Source organism: Jaculus jaculus, chromosome 1 (assembly GCF_020740685.1).
Source record: "Jaculus jaculus isolate mJacJac1 chromosome 1, mJacJac1.mat.Y.cur, whole genome shotgun sequence".
Classification (NCBI taxonomy): domain Eukaryota; kingdom Metazoa; phylum Chordata; class Mammalia; order Rodentia; family Dipodidae; genus Jaculus; species Jaculus jaculus.
The window spans coordinates 306,079,387-306,099,860 of NC_059102.1; the positions used below are offsets into that span (position 1 = coordinate 306,079,387).

Consider the following 20,474-nt stretch of genomic DNA (forward strand, 5'->3'; position numbering starts at 1 on the left):
CAAGAGCCAGAAACAACAAGGAGGAGATGGGCTCCCTAGGGACTATTTTGCCTTTTCTAAAGGTGTTCTACTTGATTCTTCAAAAATGTTGTCCAGCCCAAAGAAACAAACCTGGTAATTGACAGCTGCTGCCATGCTGCCAATATATAGCACTTATAAGTACCAGCTCACCAAGTCTACGGCTTGTATTCCTAAATAGTCTTCAGGGAAGTGTCTCTGTGGAGGAGACACTTGGTGCCAGCCCCCCCCACCACCACACACACACAGCATGAATTACCTGCACTCTGGCCTCGGTGAGGTTCACCCGACGGGCGAGGTCTTCTCGCACAAAAGCATCAGGGTAATGTGTTCGCTCGAAAACGCGCTCCAAAGCCTGCAGCTGGCTGCTATTGAAAGTGGTCCTGTTCCTCCTCTGCTTTCTCTTCTTCTTTTCCTCTGAGTTCAGCTGGTCATCTGCAATGTGATTCATTGAGAAGGAGTTAAGTTGATAAGGAAAACAGAAGGCCCAGTTAGCCTACTTTTACTTATCTACATGGGAGATGGCTTCTTTTGCTCACATTCTTCGCAAAACACCATAGCCAAATGCTATTTAGATTGCATAAATGTGTCTGTAAGTTCATACATCAGGAACCCACAGGAGTTCCAATGCTTGCTTCTCACATCTTAACATGGAATAGACCTGAGTCAACAGAAAACACCACTTGCATGCGTCTTGAAACCTGTTTTGTCAAGAGGGCTTTAGAGAAAAACAGACTTTTGCCCATGTTTTCTGTTTTTCACTAACAGAGGAAGAAGGGTGGATGTTTTTGTATTTTATCTCCTTTACACAATAGTATGCTCTTCATATAGCATTATTCCCATTATTCCCTGGATCCTTTGTCTCAACATAGACATGTGAACACAATTGCACACTTACAAAGAAGAAACTATTCAAACCAAATCAGAGAGGTTTCATGCATACTTTCCAAAACAATGACTAATCTCTAAGAGCACTCACTCAAGGTTCCATACTGTTAGCTAAGGCAGGCTTCAGCCTAGATCAAAGTTAATGTCACAACATCAGAAACCCAAGAGAACAGTATACTTGGTTGGACTCACTCTAATAAAAGACCAAGGAATAAGACCCTGAGTTCCGAAAACAGTTTTACCTCACATTGTTATGGTGTCCGAAGAATTTGGGAGCCCTTGGAGATAATTATGGACTTCAACTTTTTTTATCTGCTGGGTTCTCTCCTGGGTTTGCTCTGAGTTCTCTCAAAGACACTTTGGCTTGCACATCACCTAGAGGAGTTTATCCCTATGTTGCACCCTCACCTAGTCACAGACAAGAGTGATGGAAACCAAGTGAGAGAAAGCTGTCCCATCACCACCCTCCAGCTGTTTCCCAAGTTTCTGCACAGCCTAGGTGGTTCACGGAGATTACAACATGAATTTCCCCTGCCTAAGTTGGAGGCTCAGTCTGATGAACTGAACTCACATTTTGTTGTGGCTTGAATTCAAATCATCACTCATACGCTCATGTGTTTGAACACTGCACTACTTTGGAGGGTGGTGGAACTTATAAGAGGTGGAGCCTTGCTGGAGGAAACAAATCGCTGGGCGTTGGCCTTAAAGTTTTGTAGTTCTTCCCAACCTCCTGTTCATCTTCAGCCTCCCGATTGTGGATGCAACATGACAAGGTGCAACATGACCAGCTGGCCATCTCAGTGCCATTCTCTCTGCTTTATGAGTGAGAACAATTAGTCCTTTCTGCTTTCCACACTTATGCACCTCACCTAGGAGCCGTTCTTGAATGGCGTTTCTATCACACTATTATAAGGATGTCATATGAACCACATTTTGAAAATAGAGACAATTTAATATTTTTTAAAAAATATTTAAGGAAGTTTTATTCATAAAAATACCATAATATAAACATTCCTAAAGATTTTCAAACCAAATTACATGAAGTGTATAGCTTTATTTCAGCAGAAATGGTGTCTTCATACAAGGGCCAAATAATGAATATCAAGCACAGAATATTAAATAATGGATATTCACATGGAAAATAATATGTAATTAAGGCGAAAATACAATCAGACTTTGATTTTATGAGAGTTTAATTTTTTTGTTTGTTTTTCGAGGTAGGGTTTCACTCTAGCTCAGGCTGACCTGGAATTCACTATGTAGTCTCAGGGTGGCCTCGAACTCACTGCGATCCTCCTACCTCTGCCTCCCAAGTGCTGGGATTAAAGGCGTGCGCCAACACACACGGCTTCTAATAAATATTCTCAAGACCTACCTAGGCCCAGAAAAACTCAGCCAACATCACCAATACTACTATTTAGTTTAAAATAATATCAACACTATAATTCAAACACCTATGACCTAATGCCTTCTAATAATTGATGTCTGTATCTACATTCTCCAACCTATTCAAATGTTTGGAAGCATTTGTCTTGTTCCCCTTATTTTGTCTAAATCTTTTTTTTAAATATTTTTTATTTATTTATTTATTTGAGAAAGAGAAAGAAGCAGATTGAGAGAGAGAGAGAGAGAAGGAGACAGAGAGAGAATGGGCACACCAGGGCTTCCAGCCACTGCAAGCAAACTCCAGACACATGTGCTACTGTGTACATCTGGCTTATGTGGGTCCTGGGGAATCAATCCAAAGTCCTTTGTTTTGCCAGCAAGTGCCTTAACCACTAAGCCATCTTTCCATCCCCTTGTCCAGATCTTTTTATGGACAGTTCTGCAAGCGTTGCACCTCAGATCTCTCTGGATTTTTCTGGATTGTAAGGCAGCACCCTGACCTGAATTTCTTGTTCCCTCTAAACAGAAATCTCCAAAATGTCTCTAGCTTCCATACTTTCCTGAAACTGAGAACGATCAGAGTTTAAAAAATATATTTTAAATTAAAGAAAATATCATATTAAGCCAATATGCCACAATTTGTTTTCTTCCTCAAAGAAAATTCTTGGGTATCACCACAAAGATTCAATGCTTTATGCTATTTTGTGAGCTCATTTCTTCTTGCACTGACAAATGGTGATCAAAATCGAGAATATTTTATGCTTTATTTTCTTGCTAAAACCTGCTGTATAATCTCTCAGTAGTTCTTTGAGATCTTCCACTATTCATTCAAATTCCATTGACTGTCCACCATAAACCACTAAGTCCCCTGACATGGGAGTAAGGGAAATGGAGAATTATAGTTTATGACAGGGAATAAATAGCTATGATGACCTGAAATGATTCCAGCAAAAGTTTCCCAGTGAATGTTCTTGTTGTTTTTAACAAATGAAAACATCAGTCCAGATCATGTTGAAGGTGAGAAAAGACGCACAAATAACAGGGGTCCCAGGAGTCTGGATCTGGTAAATGTCCTTTAAAGCACAAATATAATAAAAAGAGACAATGAATGGGCAACAGAGACAGCTTGAGTGGCAGTCTTTTGGCTTGTCTGTTTTTGCTCACTACTCACAGAGGTCCCTGTTCCCCTCCCCAGTGCAGAATGGGGTCCAGCACAGTACCATCCTGTCGTCAGCACTGTGAGAGTATACACGAACACTGCAAAAGTTTACAGATGCAGGGCATCTGAAAAACCCGCAATAAACACATTTATCAGAAATGGGCTCTGAATAAACAGAACAGAGAGAAAGCAGTGTGCTTTCATCATTGAAAAAGGATCATCTTTCTTGTTAATATAACCATAGTGAAGGCCGATTTTAAAACACGCTATCCAAGATAATGGGGATCAAGTGATTAATAGGAGCACATCATTTTTCTGGCTTTCTGAAGTAGTTAGGATTTACTGCATGTTTTTAATTAGTTTACTGCAAGTTAACTAAAAGTTGTGAATGCATATTAATTGAAATCATGATTCAAATCCAAGCTAGTTATTATGTATTGTTACATTTTTTGGTTTAAATAATTGGTAAGTTTTCAGTTATTAACGCCCTTTAAATAAGAAAAAAAAAAAAGGTGAGGGCTGGAGAGATGGCTTAGTGGTTAAACGCTTGCCTGTGAAGCCTAAGGACCCTGGTTCGGGGCTCGGTTCCCCAGGTCCCACGTTAGCCAGATGCACAAGGGGGCGCACACGTCTGGAGTTCGTTTGCAGAGGCTGGAAGCCCTGGTGCGCCCATTCTCTCTCTCTCCCTCTATCTGTCTTTCTCTCTGTGTTTGTCGCTCTCAAATAAATAAATAAATAAAATAAAAATTAACAAAAAAACCCAGGTGAGATGGAGATGGTTTTATAAACATATGTGGTGTCACTTTCAATTGTGAATCATAAAATATTAGCACCAACTAAAACCCAAGAGATTTTCTAAACTAACCATCCTATTTTATAGATGAGGTAGAGACTTAGAAAAATAAAGTGACTTGATCAAAAAATCACAATTAGAGTCTGAGGTGTCCAGCCACAGCTAGAAGCCAAGACACCTAATTCCATTCTGTCCTTAAGTACAAATCACCTACATGCTATACAAGAGAGAAACAAGGATGCAGCATCAGAAACATAAATCAACCTCTGCCCAGGAAGAATATTTATGAGAAAGGTTTTGCCATACTAGCTACTATGAATAGTTGTAAAGAAAGAGAATCAATGTACCACATGCCATTCTTGCAGAATATCCACTAAAAATGCAGTCACCTCACCCTGGATGCATATTTTGACTCGGGCGTGTTCTTGCATTTTCTTTCTCAGTGGCCTGTGTGTTTGCTGTTTACTCTCTCACAATGGTAAACCTTCATCTTCCATTACTTCGGGCATGACTCTTTCATCATAAGACATCCATCAAAATGTGATTCCTAAGCTAAGTCTCAAATGTTTGGTCATAGCGCTAGTCCCTGTTGATCTTTTCTTGGTTTATACATACATTATTATCTTATCAAATTATTTTAAAAATTATGGCCCCAGGGGCTGGAGAAATGGCTTAGCAGTTAAGCACTTGCCTGTGAAGCCTAAGGACCCTGGGTGGAGGCTCAATTCCCCAGGACCCACGTTAGCCAGATGCACAAGGGGGCACACGCATCTGGAGTTCGTTTGCAGTGGCTGGAGGCCCTGGCACGCCCATTCTCTCTCTTTCTCTGCTTCTTTCTCTCTCTGTCTGTTGCCCTCAAGTAAATAAATAAAAATAAACAAAAAATTAAAATGTTATAGCCCCATTCTTTCTATGTCAAGGTTTTTTTCACCTGCATGTATTCAGGCATTACTATAGGAAAAAAGACAGTAAAAGTTATAAGAATTAGTATTGTGCAGCCCCAAAATATGTGATCTTTAGTAACTCACCTGAAGCCTAAAAGATTTAGTAGTTTCTGAATTCCAATGATGTTTTAATGTTTTCATTTATTTTTTATTTATTTATTTGAGAACTACAGACAGAGAAAGGCAGATAGAGAGAGAGAATGGGTGCGCCAGGGCCTACAGCCACTGAAAACGAACTCCAGATGCATGCACCACCTTGTGCATCTGGCTTACGTGGGTCCTGGGGAATCGAGCCTTGAACCAAGGTCCTTAGGTTTCATAGGTAAGCACTTAACTGCTAAGCTATCTCTCCAGTACTAAATTCCAATGATTTTTTTCAATTATTTATTTATTTATGAAAGAGAGAATGAGTGAGCATTCCAGAGCCTCCAACCACTGCAAATGAACTCCAGTTGCATGCACCACCTTGTGCATCTGGCTTTCAAGGGCACTGGGAAATCAAATTTGGGTCCTTAGGCTTCACAGCCAAGCACCTTAACCACTAAGCTATCTCTATCTGTCCAGCCCTACAGTGATTGTTTTTTAATATTTTTTGTTCACTTTTTATTTATTTATTTGAGAGCAACAGACACAGAGAGAAAGACAGATAGAGGGAGAGAGAGAGAATGGGCGCGCCAGGGCCTCCAGCCACTGCAAACAAACTCCAGACACATGCGCCCCCTTGTGCATCTGGCTAACGTGGGACCTGGGGAACCTAGCCTCGAACCGGGGTCCATAGGCTTCACAGGTGAGCACTTAACCGCTAAGCCATCTCTCCAGCCCTGGTTTTTTAATAGTGCAAAGCAATTAGGTTACATTATGTCTATCTCTGGATAACTTTAAGTACAGAGAAAAAGCAATTAGCTTTTACATGAAGTGTTTCTGTTTCAAATAGGTTGATCTTCAGATATGGAGACAAGAAAGTGACTTGTTCCTTTGCAAATGCGGAAATTAGCTCTTTATTTTCATCCCTTAGGTGAAAAGAAACTCCAGGATAAGTGAGTCATATAACAAACAGGAACACATGCAAGAAAGAGATGCTATAAAGATGGTGCTCCCGGTGTATTAAGATGTGAGAAGCACACATGAAGCAAGCCCATGCCACAAGCTGCAGAAAGATACCCATGTATCCAAAGATGACATGCAGGGAACAGTATCTGTGCCCTGGGCTATAGCATAAAGTTTACTGCACTCTTCATGTGACTGTCTGATTTGCTCTAGAGGGAGGGTGGAGAAGTCAAGAATGACATCTTCAAACATGGGGACCAGGCAGTATATGGTGACCTCTTCTCACAAAGGCCTCACATTCCTCATGCAGGCTGTGTTAACTCCAGACATCCCTGACCCTCTGCTGCTCTGCATCATATGGGAGGATCCTTAAAGATCCCAAGACAACAGTCAGCACAAGATAATTTAAAGGTACAGTAAAAACATATTTTAGGAAGAAAATAGGAGTAAAAATGTGCTTCCTCTGCCTGAGTCACATCAATTTGGGAAGAAATATGATGCAAGAAGATAAAATGCCAGCTTCAGTAGCAGAAACCAATCACCACATCAAAGCTTGTCATCTGCCTTTTGGTAGAGAACATGGCAGGCGAGCGGATCTGAAGCTCAGCCCGCTGATCATTTTATGGGCACTGAAGAATGTTTCCAAGCAACTTCCATTGCACAACAGCTACTTACTTTAATGGGATTTGTGTGGCTCGGGCTCTGTAACCTTTGGAAAATTGAAAGGAAGTATAATTGCAAAAGCCACTAAAAACTGTGTAGTTTTTATTGCAAGACCTATGAAAAGCAGCGAAATAAGCTGTGGCATTCATTTGTGTTTGTTTGGTTACAGTTAGCCTTAACTGAAATTAGGACAGCATCCTTTTAATATATGCCTTGATAAATGGCACACGGATCATTTCACTAAAATGACTGTTGCAATATAAATGGAGCTTAGCACATCATGACGACCAAGGCCAAGTTTAGCAGTGTGCCTGTGCCTTCTCAAAAGCTTAGTCTTTCAATGGTCTTCCACTATTGAATCTCATTCACTACAGAGTGACCAGGTCTCTGACAGTACAAGTGCTCAGCTAGCTAGTCATTAGTCTCTCTTGGGTACATCATCACATCGTAACTGCCAGAGCCCAGGCATTGTATGCCAAAACTAAACATGGGTACCTTTCCCTTTACTGTCAACTTGGCAAGGATTTGGGTTATTTATATGTAGCCAGATAGCAGACTGTGGCTTTCAAATTCATGTTAAAGTGCCTAAAATATAATTGGAAAAGGATGATTTTAGAGAAAAATGCTTTTGAAAACATACAAAAACATTATTTTGAATGTCTTGGATGGTTCTGTGTAAAGTTACCATGGCTCTTTGTAGACATAGCTCAAAGTTTAGTTCTCATTGTAGACAAATAACCTTTAAAATAAGACACTGCAGACTATTCAGCACTGTAATGTGATTGACATTGCTTCAAATCCTTCATCTATGCCTTTTCACCTCTTTAAGGCAAAAGTGGAGTGCCAACAATGTTAACAAAATCCATACCACTTTATCTGTTTTAATTCTGTTACTGTACTTCTCTCACAGGATTACTGACCAGAATTCCTAAAGGTACCCAACATAAAGAAAGCCTTCCTTGGTCTGGGGAGATTCTTTTTTGGTGAAGGTGCTAGCCAGCAAAGCCTAAAAACCCAGTTCGATTCCCCAGAATCCACATAAAGCTGGATGCACGAAGTGGTACATGTGTCTGGAGTTCCTTTTCATTGGCTAGAAGTCCTGGTGCACCTATCCATCCATTCATTCATTCTCTCTCCTTCTCATCTCTTTTTATTTGCAAATAAATAAATAACTTTTTTTTAAAGAAAGCCTTCCTATGTATTCCTGTATCAGACCTTTGGCCTTCTTCTTGATTACTTCCGGATGTTCTGCATGATTGAGGGTCTGTTTTTTTTTTTTTTTAAATCATTTATTTATTTATTTATTTGAGAGCGACAGACACAGAGAGAAAGACAGATAGAGGGAGAGAGAGAGAATAGGCGCGCCAGGGCTTCCAGCCTCTGCACACGAACTCCAGACGCGTGCGCCCCCTTGTGCATCTGGCTAACGTGGGACCTGGGGAAGCGAGCCTCGAACCGGGGTCCTTAGGCTTCACAGGCAAGCGCTTAACCGCTAAGCCATCTCTCCAGCCCGAGGGTCTGTTTTAAGCTATGAATTCAGAGTAAATTTGTGTTTATGTTTAATTGAAACTTTTATCATTGCTTGACAAACAAAATTAATGAATAACATGCTATTAAATAATCATATACTAGCATTCTTAGTATAGAGCTGGAGGTTAGCTCAATGAATAAGCCCTTGTGCAGTATTGTGAACCCCTGGTTCCCAACACAGCCACTACAACAAACAATTCTCAGACTTGAGTTATTGGGTATAATACTTTTGCTTTACTAAATACATAATGATCTCACTTCAAACATATATACTGCCCCCAATTTCTCTATGGGTAATAAAATACATGAAGACGATTAAGTAAAAAGATAAGAACCTTTCATTGGCTCCAGCTAATTGTAAGGGGGAGAGAACACAGGAGCAGTAGAAAGTAAGCCAGTAAGCCAGCACAAAAGCCAGGGTAATCTGTGCACCCCTGTGGCCTTCGGCTCCTTACTATCTGTGTGGCCTTGGACAGCATGCTTCCCTTCTCAGAGCCTTCATTTTCAAAACAATTAAATAAGAGCTATGCTACTTACTACCCAGGATTGCTTGGTGATTTAATGTATACATTTTATGCATACCATTTAGCACAGAGAAGGTCTCTGCAAGTTGATTTTCTCACTACCATTGTTGGTGTGATTTCTCCTTGAAAATGGACAAAACCATTGCTGCTGTTCCATTTTCCTTCTGTTTGCTGTTGGTAGTATGCTATCCTCACACAGAAGAACTGTAGAGAAAGCCAGAAGGGTCTTTAGCTGTGGTAAGATAGCTTAGTCAAGACTGATGAAAGTGAACTGAGGACAAGTAATTGGAAAATGAATTTTAAAAAAAGCTTTAAAAATCAGCAAAAAATGGGACATGATGGTAGACCCAACACTGCATAAAAAAAGTTCACATAAATGTTAGTCCCAAAGCCTCCACTGGGGACACTATTCTTCTGTTAGCCAATCACTGCCTTTCTACAAAGCCAATTTTTTTCTATTTCTGTAAAGAAATATTCAGAAAGGAAGCAGTTTGTGGCACTCAAATAGGTATGAATTTGATATCTTTAATAAGTAGTCTTTTTTAGAAATTAATATTTTCAAAACAGGAAAAGGGAAGGAGGCCAAAGGCCAACCAAGGCTATGAAACTTAATTATTTCCAAGTTAATTTGCTTTGTATTAACTAATTTGGTTGCCACATGTCTAAAAACACAAAGATTGGGTCATGTTACTCAATATTTACTTGGTGACTTTAGAAACAAAAATGCCTGAGCATTTTGGGGAAAGTCCGAAAGATAAAAAATAAACCAACAAAAACAAAGTTTTGGCAAAAGAGTGATTATAAGATTTTTAAAACTTCCCAAGCTTTCAATATTCCAGGTGTGTGGTCCTCTTGAAGGATATGGTATCTGGTAAGGGTTGCAAACAGCTCTGGGTGAAGCACATACTCCTGTCTTCTTCTAGAGACATTTTCCTGTGTAGCCAGACTGTTGTCACTTTGTAAACGACATCACATCAATCACTGCATTACCAACAGGAACTGGCAACTTCACAAGAATTGAATACTACATCAGTTTTTTTTTTTAATTCCTTTCTTTTGCATTTTTAAGTGTCATCTTAAAATCTTGTCATAACCATTTAAACAAACACACCTGGCTGGCAAGAATGAATGAGGAAGTCCAACTCTTAGAAGGATGGAGTAAAGGAAGAGGGACGGTCCCTTCTTCCTGGATGGAAAAATAATTGGGAGGTATTTGAACTCTTGAAAATAGGGCATTTCTTGTATTGCTTTATAATTTCTTATTCATAGGTTAAAAGGACAAAATGCCATTAGCAGAGAAGCCATAGGAAACAGAAAGTTAGCTTGTTATCAACATAAAAGATAAAACTAATGGTAATTTTGTGGTACTATAGGGTAAATGAGGTGGTCTGAATAGGAAATTAAAGTCCTTCTGGTCTCAGATATCAAAATAACATGAAGATAGGAATATGCTAATGTTCCCAATATGAGAAGTCTGATGTTTAAAAACACTGCTTAGACAAAGAAATTAAACTTCTCCTTGAAGAACAAGTGAAAGCATATGAAAACATAAAGGGTATTGGATGGGAAGAGGGCATTTAGTGGGAGCTAGAGAGAGAGAAAAGAGGATATGGAAGTGAATGTGACCATAATGCTTTATATACATGAATGAAATTGTCAAAAATAAAATAATAAAAAAACAGAAAACTCAAATATTCATAAACAGCAGTATAAAGCCTGGAAAATTTTTTGCCACTCTATAGTATCTTTTGGTTTCCATTTTCTTTCTTTCTTTCCTTCTCTCTTTCTTTCTTTCTTTCTTTCTTTCTTTCTTTCTTTCTTTCTTTCTTTCTTTTTTTTTTTGTTGTTGTTGTTGTTGGTTTTTCAAGGTAAGATTTTGCTCTACCTAGGCTGACCTGGAATTCAATATGTAGTCTCAGGGTGACCTCAAACCCACAGCTGTTTTTCTACCTCTGCCTCCAAGTGTTGGGATTAAAGGCATGCACCACCATGCCTGGCTCAGTTTACATTTTCTTATATGTAACTTGCTATCTGTCATTCCAGGCTTCCTAACAAATTGCCATAGGCTAGGTGGCTTAAATAATAGAAATTTGTTCCTCACAGTCTGGAGGTTGGGGAAACTCAAGGTCTAAGTGCAAACCTATTCAGTTCTGGACAGACAGATTCTACCACCAGCTTGACAAGTAACAGGGAGAGGGAGAGAGAGAGGTAGGGAGAGAGGCAGAGAGAGGGAACTCTCTAGTTAATAAGGGCAACACTTCAAACATGGGAATCCCACCCACATGGCTTCATCTAATCCTAATTACTTCCCAAGGGTCTGACATTCGAATAGCATCATTTTGAAGGTTAGAGTTGTAACACATGACTTTGAGGGACAGAGAAGCTGGGAGAGGGAATAATATGCATTTACTTCATGGCAATTGCTTTGAAATACAAATGATACTGATGTTTTTAAATGACGCAAGTTACAACAACTAGTTATACATCCTTATATTTTTCCTTGGAAGATAGTGTGCATCAGTTCCTATGGAAAGGTTATAAAAATGACAGTGGCTTTGGGATGTAGGAGATCAGACTGTAATTCAGAGGAGTTGCTGGCTGAGCTGATGTTAGACTTTAGCATATTTCACTGAGATCTCTTCAAATCCATCACTGTGGAACTGCTTTCATATTTCTAGTACCTATCCCAATAAAAGCTTTTAATAATTGTTTGTTTGAATGACCTATGCTCCTTTGGAGGCAATAAGAGGCAATTTTTTAAAGAAAATTTTGGAATAGATGAAAAATTGCAAAATGGCTGTGTGCTTTAATTATATACCTGGGGAAAGCTCAAGTGCTTGATACATTTCTGCATGCCAAAAGCATTTCATGGGGAGAAATCTCCAAATTGAAATTAATATGAACTCTTATTTTATAAGAAATTTCTTACCTATAGCTATAGTCTAGAGAAAGAAATCTAAGAGTCAGTCAGTTACTCTATTCTCTAAAGGAAAAGGGAAACAATAACTACAGACTTGTTTCATCTCCTCCACCATCTCTGATGTCCTAGCCATAGGTTAGGGAGCACTCACCTTGCTACAGAGACTGTATCAACCACTGTAGGCTGATCCCAAACTTAGTGTCAATAACGGTGGATGAAACTAATATACATGTTCACATCTTCACACTATTACCCCAAAATATCAGTTTCTGGCCTACTACAAGTCAGGCAAGGAGGATGTTCAAATACAAAGAAGTCTGACAGAGTCAGAGAGACTGAGAGGGAATTGGTGCACCAGGGCCTCCAGCCACTGTAATCGAACTCCAGATGCATGAGCCACTTTGTGTGCATATACAACCTTGCAAGCTTTGTCACCTTGTGCAACTGGCTTACATGGGATCTGGAGAGTCAAACATGGGTCCTTAGGCTTCACAGGCAAGTGACTTACTGCCAAGCCATCTCTCCAGCCCTCATGGGATTTTTATAATTGATTTGGGAGGAGAAATCACAAGTACGATAACAGAAAAGTAAGAAGATAGGATATAAATTACAGGTTGGTGTCCATTTGATTCGGCAATGGGCCAGAGAAATATAAAAGTGTACTAGGTCAGAGACATTACAATAACATGTGTTTCTTTATGTTGTCTTGTAGCTCAGCATCTCTTTCTGACTTACGTGACAGCTCTTTTAAGTATCAGTTTCTACACAAAGACCTTAACATGCAAATTTTCTAGTGATTAAGGCTACTGTGGTCTTTATAAGGCATATAAAGTAAATTAGTGAATTGCATAACTAATTATCAGTAATTCCCAATAGAAATGTAATTAAGGCAGTGAACAAAATGTATAGAACATAGCTTTAAACATCTTAGTAGCACTAAATAAATGCCAGATTTTGACAATGGGGACACAGAATTATTGACCATCTAGTTCTCAGAAAAGACAAAAGAAGTCTCAAAAGACCTGAGTTGATGCAATTATTTCTGTTTCAAAAAAAAATAAAAATACATGGTTCGCTTTAGGTTGTATTTTCTTCTAGTTAGTTATCTACAATTACTTGTCTCCTTTCTCAGGCAAAGGAACTTGGGAAAAAGGCTGGCTAACTCATTCTCCAACATACAGAAACATTACTGCCTGCCAATCACATCTAACAATTATATGGTGGTTTTTTTCTCTAGGGATATGTGACTGTTTTAACAAGCAAAGTAGTTGATGTTCTAAAGTCATATGAGAAAAGGGAAGTTATATTGTAGCAAAATAACCAAACATCCATGTGGAGTAATCTTATTCCACTGAATCATATGCCCTGATTTTGAACAGCCTTAAGAAGTCCTTGCTAGTAGGTGAGCCGTCTGCCTGAGTGGAAACGTATGAATAATCTATGTGTCACTGTGACTCATGTCATGATCACCACTTCCAAATACCATCATCTGAAAGCTGCCAGAAGATTTTCATACTGTTCAATTCACAACAGGAAGAAGGTAGGGTGGAGGAAAAGCATAATGAAAAGTTTTGTTGATTGAAAAGAAAATAATAACCAGAAAAGGATAACAAAGCAAAACAGTGACTTTAGTGATCATCTGGGACATTAATTGTTTTAGCCTCTGTTTCCAGTGTGTCTTCAATACCAGTGACAGGAATATATATACATACATATGTATATATGTCTTCTTTTTAATTTTATTCCATTTTTAAATTTTTCCAAATTTTAAATTGCTTTTAAGTAATCTGTTGGACACGGAGCAAGAACAAACTGGGAAAGGTTCATGTTTATTTCCACTACAAGTGTGTATCCAAACATTGACAAAGCTCTTTTATTTCTCTTCTACCCCTCTGCAATTCTGATTAAAATGGTGTAATATTTAAGGATGCATTTAACTTACTCAGAAGACAGCACATTTAAAGTAACATATCTTAGAAAAAGACTTGAAGATTTAAAGAACTCAGAAGACTCTTACAGAAAAAGAAAAACACTGGTTGCATAAGTAAATGGGAGAAGAAGAGCATTTTAGAAAATCTTACTTTACAAGTCTGGCATGCTGCCTACCACACTAAGGAGGCATCTGTAAAAAATAATTTTATAAACATATTGTTTTTCCACCCACAAAGAAAGCATGAAAATGTGATAACATTCTAAGGTACATTTAATTTTTTTTAATCAAACCCAGTGAGCTAGAGTTACAGTACAGTTGGTAAAGTGCTTGCCTGGCATGTCCAAATCCATGGGCTTGATACCCAGCACCATGTGAACAAGGCACGGTGGCATACATCTATTATCCCAGCATTTGGGAGGTAGAGGGAGGAGGATCAGAAACTGAAGGGCACCCTCAGTAAGTTTAAGGCCATCATGGTCTACATGAGACTCTGTCTCAAAAAAGAGAAAGAAAGAGAGGGAGGAGACAGAGAAATTATATTATTTAAGAGGAAATTGCTTTTTCTGCTATTCAGTTTTATTCTGCAGAACCCCTGCTGGGCTACTGCTCTTTCCTCTGTTTGGTTATTTCATGCTGAGCTTTTTTCTACAAGTGGCCATATGTCCCTTGTAGGAAAAGTTCCTTTGGCTAGGATTAGAACGATTTTCTTTCCTGAAAACGACTAGTTTTGGCTTTATCCCAGGTATTCCCATGGCCAAAAGGCTTTCCTGGGCCACTAATCCTATATAAATTCAATATATTGCTATCAAAGTCACTTCTTAAAAGTAATTTTAAAGCTGGAGGCTGTGGAGGTAGCTCAGCAAGTAAAAGTGCTTATTGCATAACCCTGAGGAGCTGAGTTTGATACCTGCCATCCATGGTAAAAACCAAGCATGGCTGTTCATGCCTGTAACCCCAGCACTTGAAGGACACAGGGACAGGAGGATCACTGGGGCTCTGTGGTCAGCCCATCTAACAAAAAACTGAGGAGCTACACATTCAGTGAAATACTGTTTCAGGGTAGTAAAGCCAAAGACTGATGGAGGACACTTGATATTTTCCTCTGGCCTCTGTACACATGAATATCTGTACACACACACACACACACACACACACACACAGACACACACAATGCATATTCCATACAAAGCACACATACCACACAAAAGTATAAAAAGGATATTTTCTAAGTTGGAAATTTTTTAAAAAATAGCGGAAATCCAGATTTAGTATAGTTTCTTGATTAGAAAGTCCATTTTTAATATGAAAGTTACCTCTAATTAGTCAGAGCCCCAGCCCAGGTTTATACAATCATGACTATATACTTCTTAATACTGATAAACCTTTTCCATAGAAAATTTTATGGGGGAAAACTTGATATAAGGAAGGGAGAGCCTCCAGTGAATCAAAAATTAGACAACTTGACCTCTTACTCTGTATGGCCTTAAAATGTCATGTGACTTTTTTTTGAGTGTGTGTGTGCACATGTAGATGCCAGTGGGGAATAGGCCTTCTTCTGTCACATTTATAGGTAGATTTCCTTGAGCCGGAATTTCAGTCTGAACCTGGAACCCCAATGATTCTCCGGTCTCTTATTGTCACAGGGTTGGGGTTACAGGCATGCATAGCCCGCTGTTTTATATGCTTCTAGAGAATCAAACTGAGATGGTCGTGAGCCCTTTGGGGCCCTCATGCTTATATGGGAAGTGCTTTTAATCAAAGATCCATCTTCCCAGCCCTGTCTTGTGATCTTAAAAGCATACTTTACCCAAGATTTTACTGCCGTCCAGAAAGAGAATGGTATTAGATCATCGCTAATAATTTTCTAATCTTAAATGATAAATTTCTCCTCCATCCTTGGTGAATTGATAAATCTTTGCTTCAAAGAGGAATATAGAGTATGAAACCCTTAGGGTATATGCCCAAGAGTGGAATAGCAGCGTCATATGGGAATTCTCCCTAAGGACTCCACACTCTACTATAGCACATACGTGTTTCTTGCTGCTCTGTTTACAATCATTAAGAATTGTGAGAGCCAGACATGGTGGTGCAGGCCTTTAATCCCAGCACTTGGGAGCAGAAGTAGGATTGCTATGCATTTCAGAGGCCACCCTGAGACTACATAGTGAATTCCATGTCAGCCTGGGCCAGAGTGAGACCTTACCTCGAAAAACCAAAAAAAAAAAAAAAAAAAAAAAAAAAAAGAATTGGAAGCTGCAGGGTTTGATTCTCCAGGTTCCCACATAATCCAGATGCACATGGTAATCCATGTGTCTGGAGTTCTTGATGTGTGTTTTTAGTGGCTAGTAGCCCTGGTGTATCTCCTCTCTCTTTTTCTCCCTCTCTTTATCTCTCTCTCTCTTGCTTTCATAAATAAATAAGAATAAAAATCTTTAAAAATAATTTTAAAAAACAATTTGAATCAGGTGCTAGAGAAATGACTTATTGGTTAAAGTGCTTGCCTACACAGCTAAAGGACCCAGGAATGATTCCCCAGGACCCATGTTAGCCAGACGTACAAGGTGGCACATGCATCTGAGGTTCATTTGCAGCAGCTGGAGGCCCTGCTGCACCAATTCTCTCTCTCCATCTGTTTTTTTCTTTATCTCTCTGTCTCTCAAATAAATGAAAATAAAAATAAAGAATTGGAATCAGTTAGATGCTCTATGACAGAGGAGTGAATGATGATAAGGTGGTACATATACACAGTGGAATTCTATTCACTAGTATGGAAAAAATGAAGTGAAATTTGTACAAAAATGGATATACCTGGAAAGAATCATATTAAGTGAAGTAACACAGTATCAGAAAGACTAAAGCCATATGTTCTCTTTGTTACACAGATCCTACCTTGTAATATTCACAAGTCTCTCTCTCTCTCTCTCTTTCCATATATATATATGTGTGTGTGTGTGTGTGTGTGTGTGTGTGTGTAAAATACATATCAAATATATATTGATTGCTATATAATTGATATATATATGCATATATATATATATATATATATATATATATATATATATATATATTTCATTTCTATCAAATGTGGATAAAACCTATAAAGATAAAATTAAAATGTTCAGCAAGGACAAGTATAAAGAGATGTGTAGGTCTAAGCATGAGAGGATGCTAAAGGCACACATGTGACAAAAACAGAAGTGAGGAAGAAATTGAGGGAAAGTGAGAAATGTGGAGACAGCAGTACTGAGGAGAAGAGGGGGAATGAGAATCAAATAAACAACTTGTTTTTTAAAATGAAGGATACCTCTGTATTCCAACTAAAAAAAGATAAATTAAATGAGAGAATATAGAAAAGAATAATTTTTATATTTACTAATTATCTCAAATTTGGGAATCTATAATTTAATAGTGTGTACCAAACATTGTATAATTTTGTGTACATATGTTTCTGAAGTCAAATTTGCAATGTTCTTGATGTTTAAATATGAGTACCAGTTATCTTTGTAGATATCAGATTTACTTCAACATTTCATGGATGCTTATTTTCTTTTAGATATTTTTAAGAAAAAGTGGGAAATTATTAGTTATTCAAACATTTAAGAAAACAAAAATGATGAATCATTTTATAACATTGTACAGTTTTCAAATAATCTAATACCTAACAGTGGGGAGACACCTTGTGATTAATGTGTATGTATGTAAATGTGTGTGGGAGGCATATTTTTATCTAACTTAGCTCAGAGAACCCTCACCTGAAGTGGAAACAACAGTGCTATAAACTTGAGAGCTAAGAGCAGATCCAGTTAACTGCTGCACTGTGAGAGATTGCCTTGTTTGGGACCTCTATGCAACTTACAACACTACTGAGACCTATTGGCATGACCTAGTCAGGTACTGACTATGTCTGGTAGTAGCTTTGACATATTAGTTTCTGGTGGGAGTTTCCAGGGAATGGCTCATATATCTCTGCAAGACTGATGTCACTGTAAACAAGAAAAAAAAAGTTAAATTGGTACTTCAGATGCTTTAAATATAAGTACACCAAGGCAGAGTCTGTAAGGTTCCAAATGAAGTCAACTGCCAAATTGCATTGGTTGGCATAATCAAGAACTACATCAATGGGATCTTAAATTATCATATAATTCAAGCATGGAAAAAAAGGAAAGTTGGAGAACATTAGAGATGAATCATAAAGTATATTCAATCATTATACCTATACATCAAGATTATCCCACTAGAACCCAAGTGATGTACACCCAACTGGAACCATTTATAGTCCATGTTTCAAAGCCCAGACCAAAGCCACTATGTAAGTTTTATGAGTCCCTCTAGGAAAACAATTTCTTGTCAGGACTGGAAAAGTAATGGCATGAAGAATCCAGTAACAAAAGAAATAAACCTGGTAGTTCAATTCCTTGTGATGAGTCCACCAAAAGGCAAGGATCATAAAAAAAAAAAAACAATATATGCAAACTGGGTGAGATAGTTTAATATTTAAGATTTAAAACTGTTTGGTTACAGAATATGATGAAAAGGGTCCAAATTTTCTGGAGAAAACCTGTTTACCATTTCATTATTTTTTTCCAAAGGCTATCATGAATGTGAGTTCATCTTGTGTGGGGGTTAAGAACAGGAGACAAGAAGATCTATGTCACTGGCTTCCAAAAGTAGTTCTTGCTTCTTGAGAGTTCATTAACAACATGACTGTTGAGAAGGCAGGTTTGCCGACAGCTCTGCACCATGACTGAAGTGACCAATGGCCAGTAAATCAGTTACATCTTATGTATCCTACTTCACTGATAATATTTGGAGTTTTTGGTGTTTTTCTTTGTGTGTGTGTGTGTGGTTTCAAACAAAAAGTTAAGCACAGCCTAGAGATGTCCTGCATCTCAGAAAAACAAGTAAGAATTGACATTCCTAACCTAATTAGCAACAAATAACCTGATGTGATGCCCACACAAGTGTAATAGTGGCACACAGCCATGGTGGGGAACCAACTGCTCTTGATTTGGCTAACTGATCCCCTCAGTGGTACGAGACCCATAGCTGGAGCTGGGAAACAAGTCAGAACCATACCCAAACATAAGCTCACTCTCCAATATCAAGCTACCATCAATCATGGGGTACAAGAGGGCCTACACCTATTAAACTCTCTATCAAAAAAGTAATTGTTATCTCAATTTTCTGGGTGCTAACTTACTCTCCGTTAGAGAATCTGCTTCTCTTTTTTAGATAGATGCAGATCCTAAGGAGAGAGCTGCCCCAACATACCTCAAAAGGGGCCCAACTGAAACTAAGGACAATTGGCGAAACAAGCAAGGGTGATGTTTTCCTGATGAACCGGATACCAGCACAAAGGGGAAGGAGACCAACACAGAGAAAAATCAACTCCTACCAAATCAGAGAGCCAGAGCCTCAGAGGCCCCCAACACCTCAGCACTGAAGCAGACCAAAAATGAACCCAACATGGCTCAGGGAAATTTTGTGGAAGAGGGGGTGGAAAGAATGTCAGAATCACATGTTGGGTCATGATTTGCAGAGACATTTATTGTACCAATAACTGTGGGTTAACTCCACAATTCACGACCCATTTACATCAACAAGGAGGGTCCAATGGGAGGGGGTAGATCAGGGATGAGCCTAAACAATGGTACCAAACTGCCTGTATTTGCTGAAAAGAAAACTAATAAATTAAATTTTAAAAAAAAGAATCGACATTCCCTACTTTATTCTTTGTAAAGTTGGGGAGATCAAAACTCTTGTCAGAGAGACATAATGGAATTGTGTTCACAAACTCTGAAGGTTGACAGGTTACATTTTTATAGTGCCTTTCTTCCAAAGATCATAAAACACCTCACATATGTTACTTCATTTATATTCCCAATACTTCTGATATATATACATATACATATATAGATAGATATAGATATAGCTAGATATAGTACTATATTAGCACAACCCAGAAAACTAACTTTTGTCTAATTAGCATGCAGGGGAAAGTAGTGCTTAGCAATATTTGGAAAAATTGGTCAATGAGTAGGTTTATTATCACTATCCTTTAATTAAAATTTTATTTTTATTTTCCTTTTCTAGCTTCTCTAGATCACATTAATTATTCTCCTTTCTTAACTGAGAACTGGTGTTTGATTCAAACAATTTGTAACATTATTGTTCATTTTCCTTTTATTGTTTTTGTTTTTGTGTATTTTCACCTTAGGTAGCTCTGAAGTACTTGGTGGATTGGAAATGATGCTAAAAAGAAATCAGAGTAGTGGAACCACAATGGGCTGTTACTCACTGCCTTTCAGCAAGTGCATCCTTCCTCAACTAAACAATGATGAAAACAAACATCTCCAATGTCTTGAAGAATTATTTTGAGGTACAAGTGTTTTGTAACTACATAGATAGACAGATATAGCGACATATATATGTATAATGCTAGATATATGACATTATTATTATAAATCTGTGAAACAGAGAAAATATTTGCATCTTCAAGGATATAATGTGATGGGTGAATATGACTTCTCAGGTAAGTTCTTAAGCAATTCTTTTCTTTAAAAAATGTTATTCATTTGCAAGCAGAAAGAGAGAGAGAGAGAGGAGAATGGCTGCACTAGGGCCTCTAGCTGCTGCAAACAAACTCCAGATACATGTGCAACTTTGTGG

At 38.4% G+C, this 20,474-nt stretch overlaps 1 protein-coding gene across 2 annotated transcripts in view; it reads right to left on the reverse strand.

Moving 5' to 3' along the window:
• Prrx1 (paired related homeobox 1) overlaps positions 1-20,474 on the reverse strand; it is a 74,837-nt gene that overhangs the window by 16,623 nt on the left and 37,740 nt on the right. For both annotated transcript variants that reach the window (XM_004658795.2, XM_004658796.3), the window contains exon 2: positions 278-453. In XM_004658795.2, coding sequence (XP_004658852.1) covers positions 278-453 — 176 coding nt within the window. The remainder of the gene's footprint in view (positions 1-277; positions 454-20,474) is intronic.